A 25,325-nucleotide genomic window follows, 5' to 3' on the forward strand; every position below is an offset into this window, starting at 1 on the left:
ACTAGCCTACTCCAAGTTAACTTCAGACTGGAATGTAGTTGATCCATGATCAATCTTACGCTGATCAAGGTACAGTTGCATTCCTTACGCCTCTAGAACCACGCCAGATTATGCGCACTTTATTTCCTTAGTTGATCTCACCCACAACTAAGAATTGCTACGACCCAAAGTCGAAGACTTATAAACAAATCTGTATCACACAGAAAAGTCTATTGAATAGATAAATCTGTCTCCCACAGATATACCTACGAGTTTTGTTCCGTCTTTTGATAAATCAAGGTGAACAGGAACCAATTGATAAACCAGACTTATATTCCTGAAGAACACCCTAGTATTATCAATCACCTCACTAATCTTAATCGATTAACGAAACAAGATAGTGTGGAATCTCAAACGATGAGACGAAGGAGTTTGTGACTACTTTTCAATCTTTCCTATCGGAGATAAAATCTCAAGCAAATCTTAAATAAGATAGTACTCAATCACAATAGAAAACATCAAGATCAGAACACACAACTACATAGAAAATAGTTGGGTCTGGCTTCACAATCCTAATGAAGTCTCTAAGTCGTTAACCTATAGGATTTCGTGAAAAACCTAAGGTTAAAGGAGAATCGACTCTAGTCGCAACTAGTATCACACAGGAGGTGTGGGGATTAGGTTTCCCAGTTGCTAGAGTTCTCCTTTATATAGATTTCAAATCAGTGTTTGCAATCAATGTTACCTTGGTAACAAAGCATTTAATATTCACCGTTAGATGAAAAACTGATTAGATTCAAGCCAATATCTTTCAACCGTTAGATCAAACTTATCTTGTTACACACAAATGAAATGTACCTTCATTTAGGTTTGAGTAACCGAACCTAAACGTGTACACTTAGTTGGTTCAATAATAGTTAACCAATGTTTTAGCTATATGAGCACTTTCATATCAACCTTATTCATCTTTACCATAACTAGTTCAAATGACTCAAATGAAACTAGTTAGAGAGTTGTTCAATTGTTTAAATCTCATAGAAGTATACAAGACACGATTGAAGCAAAAACGATTTTGATTCACTCGAATCAATTCATGAACATCATAGCCACGGTTTGCAAAAGATTGCAAACCTTATTATATAAATGTTTTAGTTCATGAACAAGCCGATTTTAGAAAGTAACCTACTTAAGTATGCAAATGGGTACGCATATCTAAGTAGCCGGACTGAGTTTGGTTACGCCAGTACGGGTACGCATACCATTTCACACTTCCAAACTCCGGCAAAAATTCACGGAACCCAAACTTCTGCCAGTACAAGTACGGGTAGGCATACTTAGTTTCCGTACTTCCAACAACCATCTAGTACAAGTACGCGTATGCATACTTAGGTTCCCGGTTTTGGATTTTACACAAATGTGGATACACATTATGTTTATATCCAAAGATGGTTACTTGTTCTAAACTCTCATTTCAATCATTGAAACTTTCTTAGAGGATGGCAATAGTTGTTATCCACAAACTATTAGCATCAAAGAGATTTTTCAAGTTATTGAAATAATCAATATAAAACATTCCAGGTTTACATACCAGAAAATTTTCATATGATCATCTTTTGACTTTTGTCAAGAGTTAAAGATGAACTTGGTTAAAGAGAAAGCTTACCAACACATATTTCGAGAAATAGATAAGAGAGTTAAATTCGGCTCGAAATATCAAATGTCTATAATTGAAGTCTATATAGCAATACGAATTTTGTCTCAAATAGGAGATAAAGTAGATAGACTTTTGAGTGATAGATAAGTTCAAATCTCCACATACCTTTTGTTGATGAAGTTCCACAAGTTCCCTTGAGTAGTTCTTCGTCTTCATTCGATGAACGCCGTGGAGTCTAAATCTCAACTACACTTACTATCCTAATCCGAGACTTAGCTATAAGTAGACTAGAAATCAAGACTTATAGTTTTGGCAACTAAATTGACAAACAATCTTGAGATAGCAACGCTTGTGAGTTCGACCGAGCAGTGCTCTAACAAAATTTTCTGACATAAGAGGGAGTTCCTAATGATGTTATGAACCCTTGTGCATGTATTAGACTAATGCATTTTTCCGACATCATGGGGAGCACCTAATGGTGTGTTGAGCTATTTTCCTTCACCTAGGTTGTTTTTTTACCACAAGGTTTTGTTACTCGACAAGGTTTTTCAATGAGACAACAACAAACATAGAGAATATAATTTCCCAACTATTGTCTTTCCCACGGGTATTTTCTGTCTTAGGAGTTGTGAAGAAACAAGTCAACTTCAGCGGAGAAAAGTGATCAACTTCAACAGATCACCTTTACTTGCATTTATAGCGTTGTACTCTTTTGCCTTCATCAAGGTTTTGTCCCACTGGATTTTTCCTTGTCAAGGTTTTAATGAGGAAACGTATATGAGTCCAACTCTTTTCAACGTCAACTTTACATGGTACTCTTTTTCCTTAGTTCGGGTTATGACGTTCTAGGTTTTTCCTGACGAGGTTTTAACGAGGCAATTAACTTTGACTTTGTGGTCTTTGAGATCGTAATACATGTGATGAACTACATGTAAAGCACAACATGTGACAACTACATGTAAATAATTGCACCAAGGTTTTGTCCCTCTGGGTTTCCTAGCAAAGTTTTAATGAATCCACTGACTTAGACACACTAATCATCAAGGAGGGGACTACATTTCAAGGCCTATATTCGAAGCACTATATTGGAGCACTACATAAGAAGTTATATTGGACCGTACAAGGGGAGTGTTACAGGACCTACGACCCATGGATGTGCGTCCCAACTAGATACATAGGGTTAACTTTACATGTATATAAAGGATATTGTATCCATGTAATCCTATTACTCTAATTAATATAAACTTCTCTCTGCCTCTCTACTTTCCCTATACTTCCACTGCAATAAGTTCCACTCTTCATTGGATTTGTTGAGAGTGAATATTAAAGATTAGCGAAAGGGGAACCAAGGGACAGTAATTTTTTTTGGAGGTAGGCACTTCCAAGAAATTGAAAAGCAGAAGCATATCATACGGTAAGTTTTTAGAATGTTCAAATTTTTATTTCAATCTTCATAGTCCTCCAAATTTAAAAATCGTCACACCTTCTACTATATAACTTGTTTAAAATAGTATTCCATAATATAATATTTTAATTAAAATGGTAAAATCATGGTCCCGATTTGGGCTTTTAGTGATTAAATAATAAATTCGATAAAATTATATATTTCGAATGTCTCCATTAAGCATTAATAAGTCCTAAATAATATACTAAAATAATAATACTACTAAAAAAACAAAAATAAATTCATACGTATTAAATTTTCTCAAAATATGATTCAATATTGATTTGTTTTTCTTTAAAATGTATTAATTCCTAATAATTCGTAGTGCACTCAAAAGATCCAAAGTCATGTCGTTGTATTGCAACAAGAAAGTGTTAAAATGTGATTGATGTTTGGAGTGTTTGTATTTGTATTGTAATAAGTCAATAATAAAATAACTTTTGTAAAATTAGTCGATATTGAACCTCCGAGCGAGGAATTACTTTTTAAAACAATAAAAACAAAGCTTGGCTAAGTTAGGCTAGATAAAGAGCGGCCGAGATTTGTCTAGGAGGGATAAATCTATGGCCGTGGTTTTTTCAACTAACCATTATAAATACTTTATTAATTAGTGTCATATTAATTGCTCATGATGAATGATTAATTAACTTTTCATGATAAATGTTCATTTAATGAATCTAATAAATACATATTTTTATTAATAAATAAGTTTATTAAAAACTATATATATATATATTGATCGATAAAGAATTTGGTGCTGGCGAGTTTCGAACTCAGGTAATTGGTATCATCACCCATTGATTTTACCACTGTACTACAGTAACCACGGTCAAAAACTATATTAATAATTTTTAATGGTTGTAGTGAAAGAAGCAGTGGGTGGTGGAAACAGTGGCGAATATTTGTGAGTGGTGGAGGTGGTAACATTACTGGTGGTGGAAAAAATAGTGGGCGTGGTTGGTTTTTACGTACGGTGGTGGATGTTAGTGAATAGTAGCGGACAATAATAGTTTGTGTCTTTCCAAAATGGGCAATATTTTATTGTGATAGATGTAGTTGGTTGTTTTTAACACAACTGGTAAGAACAAAACGCAAATATTATGAGGAGGATACTAAATCATATAAGACAATATGATCATGACCGCTGGATGACCCAAATGGGATCCCCAGCTATTTATAGTACCCGATCGAATAAATCACGGCTTTTAGTATTAAAATAAAATTTATTACATTTCCAGAATACAAAACAAAGTTTGGACAAGTTAGGCTAGATAAAGAACGATCAAATTTATACTTGCAGAACATAAATTTGTCGCTATAAATGATCACATTTAATTAAAATGTTGATATTTCAATTGATATTTCATACTAATAAATGTTTCTTTAATTAATCAAATGAATATATTTTTGTTGACACACAATAAATTTATTTGATATTAACCATATCAATAAGCATTAATGGTAGTTGTGATGGTGGTCAGTGGTGGGGATAATGGTGGTGGGTGTTGGTGAGACTGGTGGAGTGGTGACGATAATGTGGTAGTGGAAGAAGTAGTGGTAGTATCGTGAGAAAAGGGGTCCTAAGATAGATAAATTAAGCTTTAATGGTGGTTGTGATGGTGGGTGCTGGTGGTGATCGGCGGTGGGGATAATGGTGGTGGGTATTGGTGAGACTGGTGGAGTGGTGACGATAATGTGGTGGTGGAAGAAGTAGTGGTACTAGGGTGAGAAAATGTGTCATAAGGTAGGTAAATATTTAGTCACCCTTGGTTAATTTTTCTTTGTTTTGTTTTAATTTGATTTTAGTTTTCAAATTAGTTTTTTTATTATTTTTTAAAATTAAAACAAATTTTAAACGCCAGATTTTTCCAAAAAAGAAGATGTTGTGATTTTAAGATTTGTCGGGTGGTGTGTCGGGAAAGAAGTACCTAAACTAGCCTGCAAGTGCACAGGGAAGTTGAAGCAAGAAAAAGTAAATAAGGGTTTTGTCCACAGGGACTTGGAGGATTTGCTCAAGTTCTCTAAGTTTCAAAAGTTAACTGAATTCAAAGGAGCTAGTGACAAAAGTTGATAGAAAGGATTGAGTTACTAGGGTTATTAAGTCCACCTCTAACTTACACCATGTATTCATTAGATTATGCTATTCTTGCCTTATAAGATGCAAGGATTAAGATTCCATTCTTGGTTCTCTACATCTAAGGAGTTTCTCCTATAGAAAGATCAAATCAACTAAAGTATGACTCCAAAGCACTAATTGTCTTGGTTAAGACACAACTAGTCAAAGGATTAAGAGTGGTCTGATTGAACATGAGTTGTAGTTTTATCAACATGCTATAAGTCTAACTACAATGTATTCATAACATACCATGTATTCATAACATACAATGTGAAAGTAGAATGATGATTTACTAACTTTGATTCTTTCCTAAACTTGTTTATCAATCAAGAACAACATAATCATAGTGTAATACATAACAGTAAGTTAGGGCTTCCTCAAATCCCTAGCAGATGAAACTAGAACATATACATGACCATTATCATCATAAACACAAACACAGTCTAGGTGAAAATATATCAATTATCAAATTAATATTGCAAGAAGTAAAATTTATAACTCAAAGCATGATGTTCACTGGCTAGCCAGAGATACCCCATTTTACAACCCCTAACACCCTTTTATAGTTACAACAAAAAAAAAAAATCAAAATTCCCCAAATCAGTAAAATTAGGGTTTCACCAAATACGAAATTCACTCACCTAACTCTCTGATTTCTTCTTCTATTTCGTCGACCCATGCTTCCTCAACGTCTTCTACTCCTTCCCATGCTTCAATTACAACTCTATTTCAACCTATTCTACCAATTTCACATCTAGGGTTCATGAGATTGGTGAGGCGTGAAATTGGTGGAATATAAGTCTATAAAGTTGGTGAAAGTGGTAGTGATGATGGGTTTTAGGGTTGGTGTGTTATGATGAAGGATGGTGGTGGTGGCAGAAGGAGCAGGTGGTGGTGATGGCGTACGAGTTCTGCAGACGGAGAGGGGAAGAAGATGGATTCGATGGTTTTGGGAGAAGGATGTGTTTGGCGATGGGTATAGGGTGTTCGATACTTGGGTGTTAGGCGGGTTCAGCGAGGTTTGATGATCTGCGACAAGGAGCGATGGATGGGAAGATGGTAGGTGGATCCAACGGCGATACGGAGGTAAGCGTGGAGCGACCGTCGGATGAAGGGATGTAGCAAAATGGACGACCCAAGATGGAGATGGGCGTTGCGATGTAAAGCGGGGGCTTCGGAGTTTGATGTGCGATGATGGAGCGACCGTAGGATGCTGAAATGCTTCGATCTGACGGCTGAAATCCGAGACGGGCTTGGATAGTGGAAATGTGTTTGAGTAAGGGTTTTGGGCCTTGGGTATGCCAAGCCCATATCTTCTTTAAGAACAATTCTTCCTCCTTGAGCCCATTCCTAGCTTTTTGGACGTGCGCTCCATTCTTTGCGGCTTCCTTGCGTAATTCTTCCCGGCTTTTCACTACTTTTCTGCTCTTTTCCGCTCCGCAAGTCATCCAGACTTTATTTATTACCTAAAAATGCAAAAATTAAGTAAGAAAAATATTTATTCTTGAAAACAATGAAAATACAGAATATGGGATAAAATGTAGAATTACTGCATAAAAGATGAGTTAAATGCCAAGAAAAATATATAGAAATATGCACTTTTTAGCACTCATCAAATACCCCCAAACCTGAATTTTACTTGTCCTCAAGTAAAACAAAACTAAGGAAATCCTAACTATACCACTGTCGCTGGTCTCTCGAATGCATTTAGCGTATGCACTAAGCCTTTTAAACCACTAAGTGTCCCTAGTGGACGAGTTGAAGTCTCGTGAAGGTTTGCTTAGAACGTACCTACAAAGTTCTAGGTCAAAATATAAGCTCAGATTCCATCAAATGTGACATGTGCAAAACAGTTTAAGCTCACAGAAAAATGGAGATGTCAATCTAGCTATCAAAGGCACAATCCTAGCACTGATAACAAAAAAAAGACATGTGATAAGAGTGTAAAGTGTATCTACACATGTGTAAAGAAAGATCTGAAGTTATGACTACTAATCACCAAGAGATAGTTTCTCAGGCTAAGAACCAAGGTCGAAATCTAGCTAGCTGTCCGGACTTTACGAGAATTGTGAATGAGTTGGAGGTATTTCACAATTACTCGCGTTGTACATCAATGGCATACACCCTCCTTGCTTATTACAATGAAACAACAAAATGACAATTTACATGACTCTTATTTACATTGACTACTCTCTTTTATTTTTGGAACAAGAGATGATGGAATTGATAAATACTTGATTTTTTTGTATTTTTCTGATATTTTTTTCTCTTTTTTTTTTTTTCTGAATATATACATCGTTTTTTTTTTTTTTTTTTTTTTTTTTTTTTTTTTTTGCAAGAACTTGAAATTGATTTTACATAAGGTAGCTCTTTTGATACATAACAAAAAGAAACAAAAATTACATGACACTTTGCAAGAGGTAGCCCTTTTTGATGCACCCAGTTAAATTCGATGGTTGTCTTTCTTAATGTAACCTCCACCTTCTATCCCAACCAACCAAAGAACAAGCTAGTCAAGTTTCGTTCAGTATTCTAAAGTGATTGGCAATCGTAACTTCCTATCAAACACCTTGAAGATCGAGGCCATACATGTATTGGTAGATCGTGCGCGTGCAAATTTCTTATCACAATGTGAATTGTGCTAGAATCAGGGTGCCTAAATATCTAGACTAAGACTCCTAATAATTACATATTTGCACAAGAGTCAACATTTCAAGGTAAATGAGCTCCATTTTTATGATTTTTCATTTTTTAATTTTTTTTTTGATTTTTTTTTTTGAATTTTTTTTTCGATTTTTTCAAAAGAAGAAGGAGTTCGTTTTCAATTATAGCATACTATCGTGGTATCTACTCTATACCCCCAAACCTAAACTAAACATTGTCCTCAATGTTTCAAAATATGGAAATAATTATAAAACAATATATGAAGAGGAACATGCTGAGTAGAGTAAAAGGAGAGAGAATACCCGATTGTACGGCGAAACCTCGATTAAAACTCCGTTATTCAAGGCAAAAAATCCATCATATTAGGAGTCACAATGGATGAGCACAATATATACAAAAGGAAATTTAACTAACACATTATCTACAAGAAAATTTTGGTTTTTAATGGGATTGGACTTTTTGGGAAAAAATTTGGTTTTGTTGGGAGACATTTGGTTTTGATGGGAAAAAGACAAATTTTGGTTTTTTAGGGAAACATTTGGAAAACTTTTTGGTTATTTAGGGAAAGAGTGGACCAGTTTAGTCCACATAGACTGGGTCCTCCAGGTTGGTTGTTTCAATGTCGGGTGGAAATGGCTCAAGGAATGGCTTTAATCTCTGCCCGTTGACTTTGAAAACGTTCTTGTTGGAAACATCCTCCAGCTCTACAGCTCCATGAGGAAAAACTGTGCGTACTAGGTATGGACCCTTCCATCTGGAACGCAGTTTTCCTGGAAAAAGATGTAATCGGGAGTCATACATCAAGACTTTCTGACCAGGAGTGAAGGATTTGCGTAGAATACGCTTGTCATGAAATATCTTCATCTTCTGCTTATATAACCTGGCACTGTCATAAGCCTCATTTCTCAATTCTTCCAACTCGTTGAGTTGAAGTTTCCGTTGTGCACCCGCCTTGTCGAGAGAAAAGTTAAGTTTCTTGATAGCCCAGTAAGCTCGATGTTCTAATTCCACAGGAAGATGACATGGCTTTCCATACACCAGACGATAAGGGGACATGCCAATTGGTGTCTTATAAGCTGTTCTATAGGCCCACAAAGCATCATTCAATCTCAATGACCAATCTTTCCTTGACGGGTTGACCGTCTTCTCCAGAATGTGCTTAATTTCCCTATTAGAAACTTCTACTTGTCCGCTTGTCTGAGGGTGGTACGGAGTTGCAACCTTGTGGGTTATGCCATACTTGCGTACTAAAGACTCAAAGTACTTGTTACAGAAATGTGAACCACCGTCACTGATTATAGCTCTAGGGGTACCAAAACGTGAAAATATGTTCTCCTTCAGAAATGAGAGTACCACCTTGTGGTCATTGTCTTGGTTGCAACAGCTTCAACCCACTTCGAAACGTAATCAACAACAACTAGGATGTATAATTTGCCTTCAGAAATAGGAAATGGACCCATAAAGTCAATCCCCCACACATCAAATATCTCAACGATCAAAATCGGATTCAACGGCATCATGTTTCTCCTCGAGATACTTCCTAGTTTCTGACAGCGCTCACAAGCAATACAATACTCATGGCAGTCTCTAAACAGCGATGGCCAGTAAAACCCACACTGCAGATCTTTGCAGCGGTCTTCTTGGCACTGAAATGCCCTCCACATGCTTGGTCATGACAGAAAGATATCACATCTTTCTGTTCCATGTCGGGTACACATCTCCTAATGATTTGGTCTCGGCAGTACTTAAACAAATATGGGTCGTCCCAAAGGAAATGTTTAACTTCAGCCAAGAACTTGGAGCGGTCTTGTCTCGACCAATGTGAGGGCATTCTACCTGTAGCAAGGTAGTTAACAATGTCGGCAAACCAAGGAAGGTTTGTCACAGACATCAATTGTTCATCAGGGAATGATTCTCTAATCAGCTCAGATTCATCAATAGACTCACTAGTTAATCGGGACAAGTGATCAGCAACCACATTCTCACAACCTTTCTTATCACGGATTTCGATGTCGAATTCCTGTAATAAGAGTATCCATCGAATAAGGCGAGCTTTAGCATCCTTCTTAGAAAGAAGATACTTCAAAGCCGCATGGTCAGTGTATATGATGATCTTAGATCCTATCAAATAAGATCTAAACTTGTCTAATGCAAATACCACGGCAAGTAACTCCTTCTCGGTAGTCGAATAGTTGAGTTGAGCATCATTAAGAGTTTTACTAGCATAGTATATCACATATGGTAGTCTATCAACACGCTGTCCTAAAACAGCGCCAACGGCATAATCAGAGGCATCACACATGAGTTCGAACGGTAGTTCCCAGTGGGTGGTTGGACAATAGGAGCTGAGGTGAGGAGAGTCTTGAGTTCTTCCCACGCCTTCACACAGCAGCATCGAAGTTAAAGACAACATCTTTGAGTAGTTACACAAAGGCGAGATTTGGCTAAAGTTTTTGATGAATCCGGTAGAACCCAGCGTGACCTAAAAATGATCGAATCCCCTTCACAGAGTGGGGTTGGGTAAATGTTGAATGAGGTCGACTTTAGCTTTATCTACTTCAATTCCTTTTTCCGAACGATGTGTCCTAGAACTATGCCGGAGTTCACCATGAAGTGGCATTTTTCCCAGTTTAAAATCAGATTCTTTTGCTTACATCTGATACACAAGGACCAGATGGTCCAAACATTCGTCAAAAGAGAACCAAACACAGAGAAATCATCCATAAAGATCTCGAGAAAACTATCTATCATGTCTGAAAAAATGCTCATCATGCAACGCTGGAAAGTAGCAGGTGCATTACACAGCCCGAAGGGCATACGTCTAAAAGCAAATGTCCCAAATGGACACGTGAATGTAGTTTTTTCCTGATCTTCCGGTGCAATGTGAATTTGGTTATAACCGGAAAAGCCATCTAGAAAACAGTAGTGACTGTGTCCAGACACACGTTCTAGCATTTGGTCTATGAAGGGAAGGGGGAAGTGATCTTTTCTTGTTACTGTGTTCAACTTCCTGTAGTCGATACATACTCGCCATCCTGTGGTTGTACGTGAAGGGACTAACTCATTCTTTTCGTTCCGAACTACAGTAATGCCTGACTTCTTAGGCACAACTTGAATGGGACTAACCCATTTACTATCTGAAATCGGATATATGATACCCGCATCAAGTAGCTTCAAGATCTCACTCTTAACAACGTCTCTCATGTTAGGATTAAGTCTCCTTTGCATTTCCCTAGATGGTTTGGCATTCTCTTCAAGATTAATGTGATGCATGCAAATGGTGGGACTTATCCCTTTGAGATCTGAGATGGTCCATCCTAAGGCTTCTTTCTGCTCCTAAGTACTCTAAAAGCTTGTTTTCCTGTTCTATGTTTAATCGTGAAGAAATGATAACAGGTAAAGTATCAGAAGGACCTAGAAATGCATACTTCAAAGTATCAGGTAATGGTTTCAATTCCTGTTTGGCCTTAGGAGACTCATCCGAAGATATAACAGACTTCTCAGAAAGTGGGAGTTGTTCCACTGTAGTCTGCCATTTAGTGATGTCCATTTGAGGTACAGATTCGAGCAAAGATTGGACTTCACCAATGTATTCATCATCATACAACTCCAAGTTAACATCTTCCAAACATGCTTGCAAGGGATCTTTTGACATAATGCCAGTCAATGAATCTTGTATCAAACTCTCAATCATATTGACCTCATGTACATCCTCATCATCAAGATTCACATGTTGTTGACTAACATTAAACACATTCATCTACAGTCATGTTTCCAAAAGACAGCTTCAACACTCCATTACGACAATTGATGATCGCATTAGACGTCGCCAAGAAAGGACGTCCTAAAATGACAGGAATGTGACTATGGGTTTTGTACAGGTTGAGTGTCTAAGACAATAAAGTCTACAGGAAAGTAGAACTTTCAACCTTAATCAAAATCTACCACTCCTCGAGGGACTTTGACGGATCGGTCCGCCAATTGGAGAGTTATGGGTGTTGGCTTCTCTCCAAGACCTAACTGCGCATAAACAGAATATGGCAGGAGGTTCACACTTGCACCTAGATCTAATAAAGCTTTATTGACCATGTGTTTCCTATAGTGCAAGAAATTGTTGGACAACCTGGGTCCCTAAACTTAGGTGGAGTTTTGTTCAGAATGATGGAACTCACCTGTTCAGCTAAGAAAGCACGTTTGTGCACATTAATCTTGCGCTTTTGAGTGCACAAGTCTTTGAGGAATTTGGCATATGCAGGGATTTGCTTAATTGCCTCAAGAAAAGGAATGTTGATGTTGACTCTTTTGAACAGTTCTAACATCTCATTGTAGTGGGTGCTTATCTGTTGGCGAACTAACCTCTGAGGATATGGAGCAACATGAGCATTAGGAGTTAGAGGGATATTCACAACAGTGGGATTGTCGGCTTCGCTAATGTGCTCAGGCTCCTTTTCTAAGTTGGAGGTGTTCTTTGGTGGTGTAGGCAATGATATGCTTGGCTCAGATTCATTTGATTGTGGTATGCCTACATTGTTCTCAACAATCTTACCACTTCGGAGAGTGGTGATGGAATGGGCTTGATCGGGTGAGGTTTCATTGCAAGATGATGTGCCTGCTTGAAATATCCTCTTTGGATTTTGTTGGGGCTGGCTAGGAAGTTTACCCTTTTCTCTTGTATTCAGTGCATCGCAAATTTGACCCATCTGTAGTTCTAGAGCGGAGACTCGTTGATCAGTTGCTTTCTCATTCTTCATCAGATGTTGGGTCAACTGATTGATACTCTCTTCAATGCTAGACAATTTCTTGTCAGCAGTGTATTGAGGGTACGACTGCTGTTGAGGATTTTTAGGGTATTGATAGCCTTGATTGTTTTGATAGCTTTGAGTGGGTTGAGATGGTCCTCCTTGAATGGGTCCTTTAGACCATGAAAAATTGGGGTGGTTCCTCCATCCTGGGTTGTAGGTCTGTGAATAAGGGTTATGCTCTTGTTTTTGAAACATAGCATGTGCCTGTTCCAGCCTAGATTCTTGGAATGCATGCATTTCCGGACAATCACTGACCTGATGGTCAGAACCGTTACATATATCACAGATAGCCATTTCGACATGTTCACAGAAAGCAGTGGTAGAAGGTTTTACGTTTTTCTGAAGTTCTAATGCTTCTATTCTTCTTGCTAGTGCTGCCATTTTTGCATTTCCCTCAAAATTAGACTCAATTCTATGGACCTTATCTACAGGTGTAGTCTTTCTAGGTTCACGAATGGACTCCCATTGTTGAGTTTTTTCAGCAACTTCAATTAGGAAAGACCAAGAGTCATCAGCACTTTTATCTGTGAAGAGTCCATTGCACATAGACTCTACAATTGTTCGGGTGGAGACATCTAAACCTTCATACAAAATTTGCACAAGTCTCCATTTCTCAAAACCATGATGGGGACACTTAAGCAACAATTCATTGAATCTGTCAAGATATCTAGCTAAGGTTTCACCTTCTAATTGTACAAAGCTGTTCAGATTTTGACGAATTGTCGCAGTCTTGTGATTAGGGAAGAACTTTTTGAAAAACTCTTTTGTGAGGTTGTCCCATGTCCTAATTGACTGTGGATGTAAGGCATACAGCCATGACTTGGCCTTTTCCTTCAAAGAAAAAGGGAATAGTCTCAATTTTAGGGTTTCGTCAGACATCTGAGTGAAACGTATAGTTCCACAAATCTCCTCGAATTCTCTCACGTGATGGTAAGGGTTTTCATTTTCAATTCCTCTAAACACGGGAAGCATTTGTATTGTGCTCGATTTTAGCTCATAATGACCAGTAGCTTCTGGTAAAACAATGCACGAGGGTTGGCTTGTCCTTGTGGGGTACATGTAATCCTTGAGGCTACGGGGTTCTTCCATTATCTCAGGTTGGTCCGGTGTGTTTTCCTCAGAGGATGTGGGTATGTCAATTGGGTCTATTGGATTGACTCTAATTAGTCGGTTTGATTGGTCTCTAAAGGTCACAACCATATCCTAACAAGATCATTGATCGATGAAATAACATCTAGCAAGCCCACAAAAGAAAAGAAAAATAACAAACAAATAATTACAAGCCCATAAAAGAAAAAAGAAAAATAAAAATAAAAATAATTACAAGCCCAAATAGAAAATAAAGAAAAATAAAAATAAAAATTATTACAGGCCCAAATATAAATACTTAAATACAAGCCCAGATAAATTTAATGAGGCCCAGTTGGGTTAGCTCATGGGTTAGGCTTACTTGAATTTTGGAGGGAGCCCAAATTTGGGCTTTTTATCCCTTTTTTGTTGCACTAGCCCAGTTGGGCTTGGATCTTCCTTAGCAACTTTAGCAGAACTGCTCCAACAGCAACTGTAGCAGCACAGCAGCAGCAACAGCAGCTTCACAGCAACAGCAGCAACAGCAACTGCAGCAGCACAGCAGCAGCAGCAACAGCAGCTTCACAGCAACAGCAGCAACAACAACTGCAGCAGCACAGCAGCAGCAACAGCAGCTTCACAGCAACAGCAGCTGCGATAACAGTCAGTGCAAGGTAGTGCAAGGCAATGCACTTAGTGAAGCAAAAACAAGATCAATGCAAGAGCAGGAGCAAACAGAAAACAGGAACAAGTTGCAGGTCAGGACAAGTAAGATTAACAAGAAAGAAAACAGAAAACAAGCAAACCGCTACCGAGTCCCCGGCAGCGGCGCCAAAAACTTGGTGTGTCGGGAAAGAAGTACCTAAACTAGCCTGCAAGTGCACAGGGAAGTTGAAGCAAGAAAAAGTAAATAAGAGTTTTGTCCACGGGGACTTGGAGGATTTGCTCAAGTTCTCTAAGTTTCAAAAGTTAACCGAATTCAAAGGAGCTAGTGACAAAAGTTGATAGAAAGGATTGAGTTACTAGGGTTATTAAGTCCACCTCTAACTTACACCATGTATTCACTAGATTATGTTATTCTTGCCTTATAAGATGCAAGGATTAAGATTCCATTCTTGGTTCTCTACATCTAAGGAGTTTCTCCTATAGAAAGATCAAATCAACTAAAGTATGACTCCAAAGCACTAATTGTCTTGGTTAAGACACAACTAGTCAAAGGATTAAGAGTGGTCTGATTGAACATGAGTTGTAGTTTTATCAACATGCTATAAGTCTAACTACAATGTATTCATAACATACCATGTATTCATAACATACAATGTGAAAGTAGAATGATGATTTACTAACTTTGATTCTTTCCTAAACTTGTTTATCAATAAAGAACAACATAATCATAGTGTAATACATAACAGTAAGTTAGGGCTTCCTCAAATCCCTAGCAGATGAAACTAGAACATATACATGACCATTATCATCATAAACACAAACACAGTCTAGGTGAAAATATATCAATTATCAAATTAATATTGCAAGAAGTAAAATTTATAACTCAAAGCATGCTGTTCACTGGCTAGCCAGAGATACCCCATTTTACAACCCCTAACACCCTTTTATAGTTACAACAAAAAAAAAATCAAAATCCCCTAAATCATTAAAATTAGGGTTTCACCAAATACGAAATTCACTCACCTAACTCTCTGATTTCTTCTTCTATTTCGTCGACCCATGCTTCCTCAACGTCTTCTACTCCTTCCCATGCTTCAATTACAACTCTATTTCAACCTATTCTACCAATTTCACATCTAGGGTTCATGAGATTGGTGAGGCGTGAAATTGGTGGAATAGAAGTCTATAGAGTTGGTGAAAGTGGTAGTGATGATGGGTTTTAGGGTTGGTGTGTTATGATGAAGGATGGTGGTGGTGGCAGAAGGAGCAGGTGGTGGTGATGGCGTACGAGTTCTGCAGACGGAGAGGGGAAGAAGATGGATTCGATGGTTTTGGGAGAAGGGTGTGTTTGGCGATGGGTATAGGGTGTTCGATACTTGGGTGTTAGGCGGGTTCAGCGAGGTTTGATGATCTGCGACAAGGAGCGATGGATGGGAAGATGGTAGGTGGATCCAACGGCGATACGGAGGTAAGCGTGGAGCGACCGTCGGATGAAGGGATGTAGCAAAATGGACGACCCAAGATGGAGATGGGCGTTGCGATGTAAAGCGGGGGCTTCGGAGTTTGATGTGCGATGATGGAGCGACCGTAGGATGCTGAAATGCTTCGATCTGACGGCTGAAATCCGAGACGGGCTTGGATAGCGGAAATGTGTTTGAGTAAGGGTTTTGGGCCTTGGGTATGCCAAGCCCAAATCTTCTTTAAGAACAATTCTTCCTCCTTGAGCCCATTCCTAGCTTTTTGGACGTGCGCTCCATTCTTTGCGGCTTCCTTGCGTAATTCTTCCCGGCTTTTCACTACTTTTCTGCTCTTTTCCGCTCCGCAAGTCATCCAGACTTTATTTATTACCTAAAAATGCAAAAATTAAGTAAGAAAAATATTTATTCTTGAAAACAATGAAAATACAGAATATGGGATAAAATGTAGAATTACTGCACAAAAGATGAGTTAAATGCCAAGAAAAATATATAGAAATATGCACTTTTTAGCACTCATCATCGGGTAGGGGGCAGGAAGAAAAATGAAGAATACAAAAAAAATTACCAAACAGAAGGCTACACGCGAATTAATGGTAATCGGTTCAGTTTCTCACATCTCTCTTTGTTCCCCTTTATTTCTCCCCTACTTCATAGGATTATGTAAGGCTAGGCGTGAATTAATTGTAATCGATTCAGTTTTTCACATCTCTCTTTATTCCCCCTTTTTGTCATGATTTCTGTTTTTGTCATTTTTTCCCAACTTCGTGTAGTTATGCATGCTTGAGAAATAGTTCATGATAATAGGTAAAGAGACAAGAAAATAAATGGATCAAGAATTAAATTTTAGGAAAATGAATAAACACAAATCTATGTAAATTGGGAACCCAACAATTTATATCAAAGAGAACAGTTAAATTCTAATGCTAATATATTTTGCAAGATTAATCTAATTGATTTTAAAGTAATTTTAGGTGTTTTTAGTTTTGTTACAAGTTTGGTGAATGACCTTTGATGATATTTTTTTTGAAGTAGTGAACGAAGTAATGTTCTACTGCCCATAGGATTTTCTCTAACGATTAACTATGTTTGTCCCAAAGGGTGGTATGACTTACATACATAATATTAAAAGATTCGAGGACAAGGACATGTTTATTAACCAAATCCTCAAAATATTTTGACATGGATCGATCGGTCCGATTCTTCTCAGACAGTTACGACATGTATGAATCGACAGATACATTTGAAACGCATGAGATCTAGTATAATTATAAAAGAAGGAGGATCCATGGACACTCTTAGATAGACAAAGGTCAGACAAGATTTGCGTCATTTTCTCCGCAAAACCCAAACGACAATGAATTTAAGTGTAATATTTTGATGATATGTTTCTCTTATAAGACTCTACATTCCTACAGAAAATGAACGCAATTCGAAATAGCAAACTTCACCATCTACCAATTTGAACGGTTGATATTCAAAGGGGTAGATGGTCGTTTTATACATCTCGAATTGTGTTCATTTTTTGTAGGAATGTAGAGTCTTATAAGAGGAAAATATCATCAAAATATTACACTTAAATTCATTGTCGTTTGGGTTTTGCGGAGAAAATGTCACAAATGTTGTCTGACCTTGTCCATCTAAGAGTGTCCATGGATCCTACCTCATTATGAAATGATAACTTATTAAATTATCGATAATATAATATATTTTTAAAATAAAAAATATTTTTGGTCCCAAACCTATTATTTATATAAGTTACATTGTAGATAAATCAGTTTTAACGCGTTTGGATACCAGAAGTTGAAGAGAAGTAGAAATGAAAAACAAAAATTCCATGCCCAAACTAACTTCTTGCTTCTTGATATGTAGAAATCAAAGAGCTATATTGGATGTATCCAAAGATTCCAAATTATTAGAAATGGAATCACAATTATTTTTTTGGGGATTTTGTGTTTCCCCCTGAAAAATGATATCTAATTTGCATTATTCCCTTATAAATTGATAATAGGTAAAACCCCCTGTTAACTGCCATTAACATACAATTAAATGTGTACATGCAATTCGCATGTGTACATTAAATATCTAAATCGTAAATAGATATTCTTACCCTGCGTATGTGGCGCTTTCTGATCCCTAAATCCTTTCTTCTTTCACGGATGGGAAGATCAACGGCCGCAGATAGTCCGTCTCGGTGATGACGAAACAAAACCCAAGGAAGTCACTGGTCATCCATGAATACACCACTGCCCCTGTGAATCACTCCTCTCCTTCTACTGCTTCACCAGACGCTGCTGCCGAAACATAAAAGCGCAATTTCTCACATACCCAAAGCACTCTTCAATCAATCACTAAAATCGTAATCAAATAAGGACATAATTTTGAACTGCAGTTGACGCCATTAATGGTGGACGGTTTAAGTGGGTGCTCTAGCTAGGTGACGAAGGATATCGAGTTACTAATCAAACCCATTTCAAAAATCACCATAGTATACCCATACCATTATTGAAATTGAAATTTCCCAGGAACATATGATCATGACTTTAAAATTTAAATTTTGGGTTATTTTCTTACTGATTTATGATCGATTAAGATCAACGATTCTATGATCAGTTATGATAATCACCTGCATCTTTTGCTAGTATAACTAAGCATATATAAATCTCAATTTGATTTCAGGATAATGAAGATCAAGATATAAATCAACATCAGTAAACATATATCCAACCCCAATTCCAATTTAATTTTTAATCTCTCATTATGGATTTCTAAACCTTTTGCTTTCTTATGACTAACTCAAACTTCAATCAATTATTTTTCCTTTGTTTGTTCGTATGGGAGAACGAAGATGGAGAAAAAGAAAAAAGATCTCCACCTTGTTTCATCTTACGACACGTCTTACTCAATAAGAATCAACGGGTATTATTCCAAGCCATGTCTATTTTCTATTTTAGGCTTGAGGGTATTTTAAAATTTCTAAAAACAATGTCTCGCACGTGAATTGCACGTGCACATTTAACTGCGGTAACGACAGTTATGACTAAAGGGGGTTTCACCTATTACTAATTCAAAAAGGGGCAACGCAAATTAGCTATTATTGTTCAGGGGGAACACAAAATCCCCCTTATTTTTTTGACTTTTAGTTAATGTTAGAAACTTACATCATAGTTTTGTAGCCAATATACAGTGACGCGCTGAACAAATTTGCAAGCTTATTAGAGGGGCGGCATGGTTTATTAGAAGGGCGGCATTTTAATAGGACAAAAAGGGTCACTACATGATCATTCAAGGTGTCTTTTATCAAAAAATTGGAAATGACAAATTAACCCTCATAATTGATAACCTAGTTTAGTGATGATAATCAAGTTTAATGTTAATGATTAAATTCACTTATATTAACTCAAAATCAAAACAAAATCAGATTTTAGAGTCTTAAAAAAAAAGTTTGAAGATGGTAGAGAAATTTTAACCCAAAGTGAAGGTCAATCTCAATCAATTGAAGAAATTAACCAACAAAGTGAAAACTCAATGCTTGAAAATGATCAGGTATACTTCTAAATTAGTCCCAACTAGCTTTTTGTTGCTCAAATACGTAAAAAAAAATCAATTTCTTACATTCTCAGAACTAATTACGGTTGGCATTTCGCTCGTAACCAACCGTAATTCATAGTTACGGTTCGTAAAAGATGAACTACCAACCGTAACTGGTTAAATTTGGGGAAAAACCCAATTGTAAAACCAGTAACGGTTGGTAACTAAATGCTCGATACCAACCGTAACTCCGTTACGGTTAGTAACCAAATGCTCGATACCAACCGTAACTCAGTTACGGTTGGTAAATAAAAATGGTTACCAACCGTGACTGAAGAAAATTTTTAGATATAAGAACATACGGTTGGTAATTGAACTATTACAAATCGTAACAACATCAAATTCTCCAGTTACGGTTCGTAATAGAATTAAAATCAACCGTAGCTCACATAAACCCAGAAATTTGAATTTCAATTTTCACCTAAAACCCTAATTTCTGATAGAAATTAAACTTAAATCGAACAAAATAAACTAAATCCTAACTGAGTTTTTTATAATATACCTCATATAAGTCATTACACTTGATTAATTTTCGAATCGCTGATTAATCGAAGACGACGAAATTTCCAGTTTTAATGGAGGTTACAGTTGATGGAGGAGAAGAGAAGATGAAGAAGAAGATGAAAAAAAAAATTGATTTGATTTTTTCTGATTCATTAGGTTTAAAAAAAATTGATTTGATTTTGGTTGATTTAAGGTGAAAAGGGTAATGTAGTTAATTTACACCCCCTTGTGGACATCCCCTAACCAACTAAAGGGACATTACTATCACAATGCCGCACCTCTAATAAACCATGCCGCCCCTATAATAAGCTTGTAAATTTGACAAAACTGAAGCATCGAGAAAAGTTTGAAGTGAAAGTTTGGGCTCCTCCGAGACATAGCTTTGACAACCAATTAGATTTCCAGGGAAGAAATCTCAAGTGATTAATTTTTTGTCTTACCTGTACAGTTATATATAGGTCCGTCATACAATGCGACTGTTTCGCAGTTAGCTCGGTTAGAGACTTGGAGGTCGTACCAAGAAGTCCCAAGTTGGATCCTAATTGCATTGGCGTAGGGGAAGTTTGCTTCCCAGAGCTTAACAATGGCAGTTTAAACACGGCCAAGCACAACAAAAATTCCTGCATTCCCCCATCATTGATGTGCCCCTTGGACCCAAAAGAAAAAAAAAAAGCATGTCGATTATGCACCTCCAATTTGTTTTTGTTATCCTCGGTATGCACGCGATATACACACTAGAGAAGTCTGCAAAAAACAACAACGCAGCTCCAGGCCAAACAATAGAACTACACAAAACTTAACTACCAATATCACACAAACCTCAAAAAACAACACCAAGAAATATAGTTACTCTCAGAGGAACGTAATACTTAGCTTTCTCCAGAATCCAGAAAAGATATGAAAAGGCAACGCATCACTTGAAACACTTGGCGTCCAATAGTGCTTCTCCCTCAAAAGGTTCTTGATCTTCTATCATCTGATTCACCCTTTCCTTCTGGTTATCATCAGCAATATCAATCTTTGTCCACTCGTAGAGTTCCATATCATAGCATTCATCCATAATGAACTGGGGTATCTCTGGCCCACGGAACAACCACAATCCCTTCACCTTGAAGGGCGCCTCTGAACCTATGATAAGCATTTTTCCATATGCATATTTGCGAGCTAAATCCATACGCTGCAAAAAACCACCGACCTTGTTCAATGTGACGAAAGAGACGATGTTCTCCTCATTGTATTTGTATTCGCAGAACCACAGAGAGTATCTCTCTGGATCGTACATGTCCCAAAAGCCTGCAAAATAAATGAAACGCCAAATATGAAGAATCATTCTAGAGAAAGACAGTAACAAAAAGCAAGCAAACTATATGCAACTTTTTTTATATTAACCATGCAGAGAAGACCCCTTTCATATTACATCTCAGCACAATCAGCTACATGGTCTCGATGGAAAACTCAACGACGGGAATAGATAAATGCACAAACTCGGAACCATAAATAGGCCATATTTAAGGCACAAGTAGGGCTTCTAGATTAATAAGATAATACCGGTCGAAGATGTGGCATTAGCCATCAACCAAAGCTAGTGTACTGTGTATACTTCATATATTGTAGGATTTTACTTCTAGAGTATTTGCTGAGACACGCATGAAGATATTAGTATATTACAAGGGTGTTAAGATTATCTTGTTTAAACTTAACTACTGCCAAATCAACCCTGTTTAAATCTATAAGATGTTTGACAAAACTGGGCTAAGATGTTCGACAAAACTGGGCCAGAACCATATACACTCAAGTAGATTGTAGTGAGAATGACCTACTCGTGAAAGCTTATATAACTAATCATGGAGCTTGGGCAAGAAACGATTGATTAGACATGGACTCATACATCAATCCTGGTGGCGCGAATTACAATGTAGGTATCAAGTTAATAGTTAATGAAAAGATATTACCTTTGATAGCTACTTCACGGAAGTTGGTTTTGGTATTTGAGTAAAGCCTCTTCCACTCATCCAAGATCATCTTACTAGGAGGCAGCAAATCAAGAGGATTCTTTGCCTTGGGCTTTGGTGCCTCATCCTCCCCAGGGGTTTCTTCTGCTATAGGCTTGCCGGTCTGAGTCTTCGGTTCACTTTCTGCCTTCATTTTTGTTGCTTCATTTGTCGGAGCAGGACTTTTTGCAGATGGAACTGGTGGAACAGATTCGGCCTGCTTTACCTCGCCCAATAATTTGAAGAAAGTTGGCTGGTTAACCATCGTCCAATAATATCTTTCAACATGGGGGAACTCCAAAGTAAAGCTCTTCGTCATGAGATAACGGAAACCCATCGCCAAATTGCATGTCATGATTATATCAGCAAGCGTAATACCATGTCATGATTGTGTTCCTTCAAGCGAGCAACTGAAGTAAAAGCAGAAAACAGTAAATTGCATACACGTTGGCAAAGCCATCACCCCTAAGTTGTGAAAGGAAGAGTGGTGTGCCTCACCATACCGTGCTATGGCATTACTCTCAAAAACAGGACCATCGGGAGTTTCCAGTACAGGGACCTACAAGCAACACAAATAAAGACAAGTGTGAAAATAAGTATAAGTTTCTCACTAGACAATGGCAATGTACCTTTCCAATTGGGTTCATCTTAAGAAACTCGGGACACTGTGTGGCATTCTGGACCACTTCAATATCAACACCACTGTATTCAGCTGTAATTCGCCCCTTCAAGACATTTTTATTTGTGCCGGACCCATGTAAAATCTACAACACAGTTTGGGCAAACAAAACAACTATAAATGAATGCAAAAGAAGCCTAGATGAAATCCAGTTAAGCTGTTCCAATCTCACACCAATTTCAAACAAAACATAGTAAAAATTATCAGAGGAGACATAGCTTAAACAGTGATTTTTGAACTTCGACACTGAATCTAATCTCATTTGTTAAGGCTAATTGAAATACATATTTTTTTTTCTTTTTTTCAGCTAAGTCAATCATCATACTTTAATTGGGCGTCAAATCTAATCAGGGAAAATTACTGTGATTAGAATCCATAAGAAAGCTAAACGCAATTAACAATAATGAAATCTCAAGAGATTTGTTAAGGAAATACAGTAACTAAATCAGTCTAACTGTTAAGATAGCCTTAGACTCTTACCAGACGAGCCATAGCTTGAATCAACGATGATTTGAGCTGATTGAAAAGAGTTAACAGGAAGTCAACTCACAGTACAGAGATCTCGCAATAAGTTGAAACTGAAATGCTTGGGTGGATTCAGGGTTCATAACTGGGAATGTAGAGAGTGGTCGCTAGTTCGAGTCTCGCCATCTTCTTCATAAAACGGGTTTTCCGTAACATTGGGCTTTGACTTGTGCGACTGTTGGTATAGAAAGCAAGGGGATTACGGAAGTAGAGCCGTAGAGGAACCGACACTTTCATTTGATTTGCATGTGTGCATATGGTGGTCAAAGAGAAAAATCCCGAAGAAGAATGGCAACACGTTGCACATGCAACCATAGTCCACTTGGAAAGATAGATAAGAAAAAAAATCAAAATCAAAATACTCAAATTTTGTTGGGAAGTTTGGGCAGCAAGTTTAGTTATGATTGACTAAAGGGTGAAAATTGACCAGATAATTGGACTATAAATAGTTGCTAGTGGAGCTGAATGAGAGAAGCAACACAAGTCCAGAAGGTGTTAAGAGAAAAATGGAAGCAAAAGAAAGGCAAGATAATGCAATGGAGAGAATACCTCTAATGAATCCATACAAGATGGGAAAGTTTCAGCTTTCTCACAGGGTTGTATTGGCACCGTTAGGAAGGTTAAGATCTTACGATTACCTTCCGCAACCACATGCCATCTTGTACTACTCTCAACGAACCACAGATGGTGGATTTCTCATTTCAGAAGCCACTGCAATATCCGAAACTTCCCTCGGGTAATTTCTACAAAATCATCAATCTAACTAGTTTTCATCTATAGAAAGCTCTACTGATTTTAGTTTGATGTGGCCTTTTCAAAAATTTATCACTATTTTGTGCAGGTATCCTAGAACGCCTGGAATTTGGACCAAGGAACAAGTGGAAGCATGGAAACCAATTGTGAAAGCCGTCCATGAAAAGGGTGGAATATTTTTCTGCCAGCTATGGCATGTGGGAAGGGTTTCGTCTAATGGTACATTATTACTCATCCAAACAGGAAAGGAGGGTTCCCGTGGAGATAACATTTTCATTTTTATGTGACTAGATTATCAGCCAAATAGACAAGCTCCAATTTCTTCTACTGACAAGGGAGTAAAAGCTGGAAATGCTCGAGCGGAATCAGGGGATTGTATGCCTCCTCGGAGACTAAGTGTCGATGAAATCCCACAAGTTATCAATGATTATAGACTTTCTGCAACGAATGCAATTGAAGCTGGTAATGTAACCTGTTGCTTTTTAAATGGGGTATGAACGAGAAAAATGTACACCAACTGATAATGGAACATGCTCAATATATGTAGGTTTTGATGGAGTTGAGATTCATGGTGCACATGGATACCTTATTGATCAATTCATGAAGGACCAAGTCAATGACCGAACAGATGAGTACGGTGGGAGCATAGAAAAGCGTTGTCGTTTCGCTCTAGAAGTCGTCGAAGCTGTTGTCAAAGAAATCGGAGCAGATAGAGTTGGCATGAGACTTTCTCCATTTGCTAATTACATGGACTCAGCAGATTCAAACCCGAATTCCCTTGGCATTTACATGGCTGAATCATTGAACAAGTATGAAATTGCATATCTTCATGTGGTTGAGCCAAGGATGATTACCATTGAAGATAATTCAAAAACTCCTTACAGTCTTCTACCCATGAGACAGGCTTTTAAGAGATCTTTCATTGTTGCTGGAGCTTATGACAGGAAAGAAGGTAACAAGGCAATCAAAGAAAACCATACTGATCTTGTTGCTTTTGGACGCTTGTTCTTAGCAAATCCTGATTTACCTAGACGGTTTGAGCTTGATGCACCTCTTAACAAGTACAACAGGGCTACATTTGCAATACCTGATCCAGTTGTTGGCTATACTGATTACCCGTTCCTAGATCAAGCTGTTCTTTAACTACTTTGTTCCTAATTAATTTTCAGAAGCCAAATGTAATTCTCTAATTTGTATCATCATTACTTTTATGTTTTGAATGAGGTTTAGTATTGAGAATTGAAAGCCAAACCTGCTGCCCAGGAAAAATGGATCTATGGTCACCCTGGTAGGACTAGTCCAGATGCTTGTTTTCTTGAGCAACTGCAGGAAAGACTGCCCCAACAAATGTACCCTTGCCTGGCTGACAGGGTGACAGTGCTCTGAGCAAAAAGGAAAACAAGAAAGAAAAAAA

The 25,325-nt window shown here is 37.6% G+C and overlaps 2 protein-coding genes across 4 annotated transcripts; one reads left to right on the forward strand and one right to left on the reverse strand.

Annotated features, from left to right (window-relative positions):
- Positions 1 to 20,627: 20,627 nt before the first annotated feature.
- On the reverse strand, positions 20,628 to 23,274 carry LOC113356015 (elongation factor 1-gamma-like). Of its 3 annotated transcripts, none has more exons than XM_026599014.1 (5): positions 23,114 to 23,274; positions 22,584 to 22,718; positions 22,458 to 22,513; positions 21,916 to 22,364; positions 20,628 to 21,256 (listed from the first exon to the last, which is right to left on the reverse strand). In XM_026599014.1, exons 4-5 carry the CDS (start codon positions 22,307 to 22,309, stop codon positions 20,877 to 20,879), a joined length of 774 nt encoding a protein of 257 aa, XP_026454799.1. In that variant the 5' UTR covers positions 22,310 to 22,364; positions 22,458 to 22,513; positions 22,584 to 22,718; positions 23,114 to 23,274; the 3' UTR covers positions 20,628 to 20,876. The 3 variants fall into 3 exon arrangements, with proteins under 3 accessions (XP_026454799.1, XP_026454800.1, XP_026454798.1); XM_026599015.1 differs by having other exon boundaries at positions 22,453 to 22,513; XM_026599013.1 differs by having other exon boundaries at positions 22,458 to 22,718.
- Positions 23,275 to 23,647: 373 nt separating this feature from the next.
- LOC113356014 (putative 12-oxophytodienoate reductase 11) lies at positions 23,648 to 25,150 on the forward strand. Its single transcript, XM_026599012.1, has 4 exons — positions 23,648 to 23,894; positions 24,000 to 24,130; positions 24,203 to 24,373; positions 24,459 to 25,150. The coding sequence occupies exons 1-4, from the start codon at positions 23,665 to 23,667 to the stop codon at positions 25,052 to 25,054; spliced, it is 1,128 nt and encodes a 375-aa protein (XP_026454797.1). The 5' UTR covers positions 23,648 to 23,664; the 3' UTR covers positions 25,055 to 25,150.
- Positions 25,151 to 25,325: the final 175 nt, after the last annotated feature.

Source organism: Papaver somniferum, chromosome 3 (assembly GCF_003573695.1).
Source record: "Papaver somniferum cultivar HN1 chromosome 3, ASM357369v1, whole genome shotgun sequence".
Taxonomy (NCBI): Eukaryota; Viridiplantae; Streptophyta; class Magnoliopsida; order Ranunculales; family Papaveraceae; genus Papaver; species Papaver somniferum.

Coding starts and splice junctions, on each gene's coding strand:
- LOC113356014 (XM_026599012.1), top strand. CDS start 23,665: ATGGAAGCAAAAGAAAGGCAAGATAATGCAATGGAGAGAATACCTCTA. Junction 23,895..23,999: donor ATATCCGAAACTTCCCTCGG/GTAATTTCTACA, acceptor TATTTTGTGCAG/GTATCCTAGAACGCCTGGAA. Junction 24,374..24,458: donor AACGAATGCAATTGAAGCTG/GTAATGTAACCT, acceptor CAATATATGTAG/GTTTTGATGGAGTTGAGATT.
- LOC113356015 (XM_026599014.1), bottom strand. CDS start 22,309: ATGACATGCAATTTGGCGATGGGTTTCCGTTATCTCATGACGAAGAGC. Junction 21,257..21,915: donor CCGTGAAGTAGCTATCAAAG/GTAATATCTTTT, acceptor TTTATTTTGCAG/GCTTTTGGGACATGTACGAT.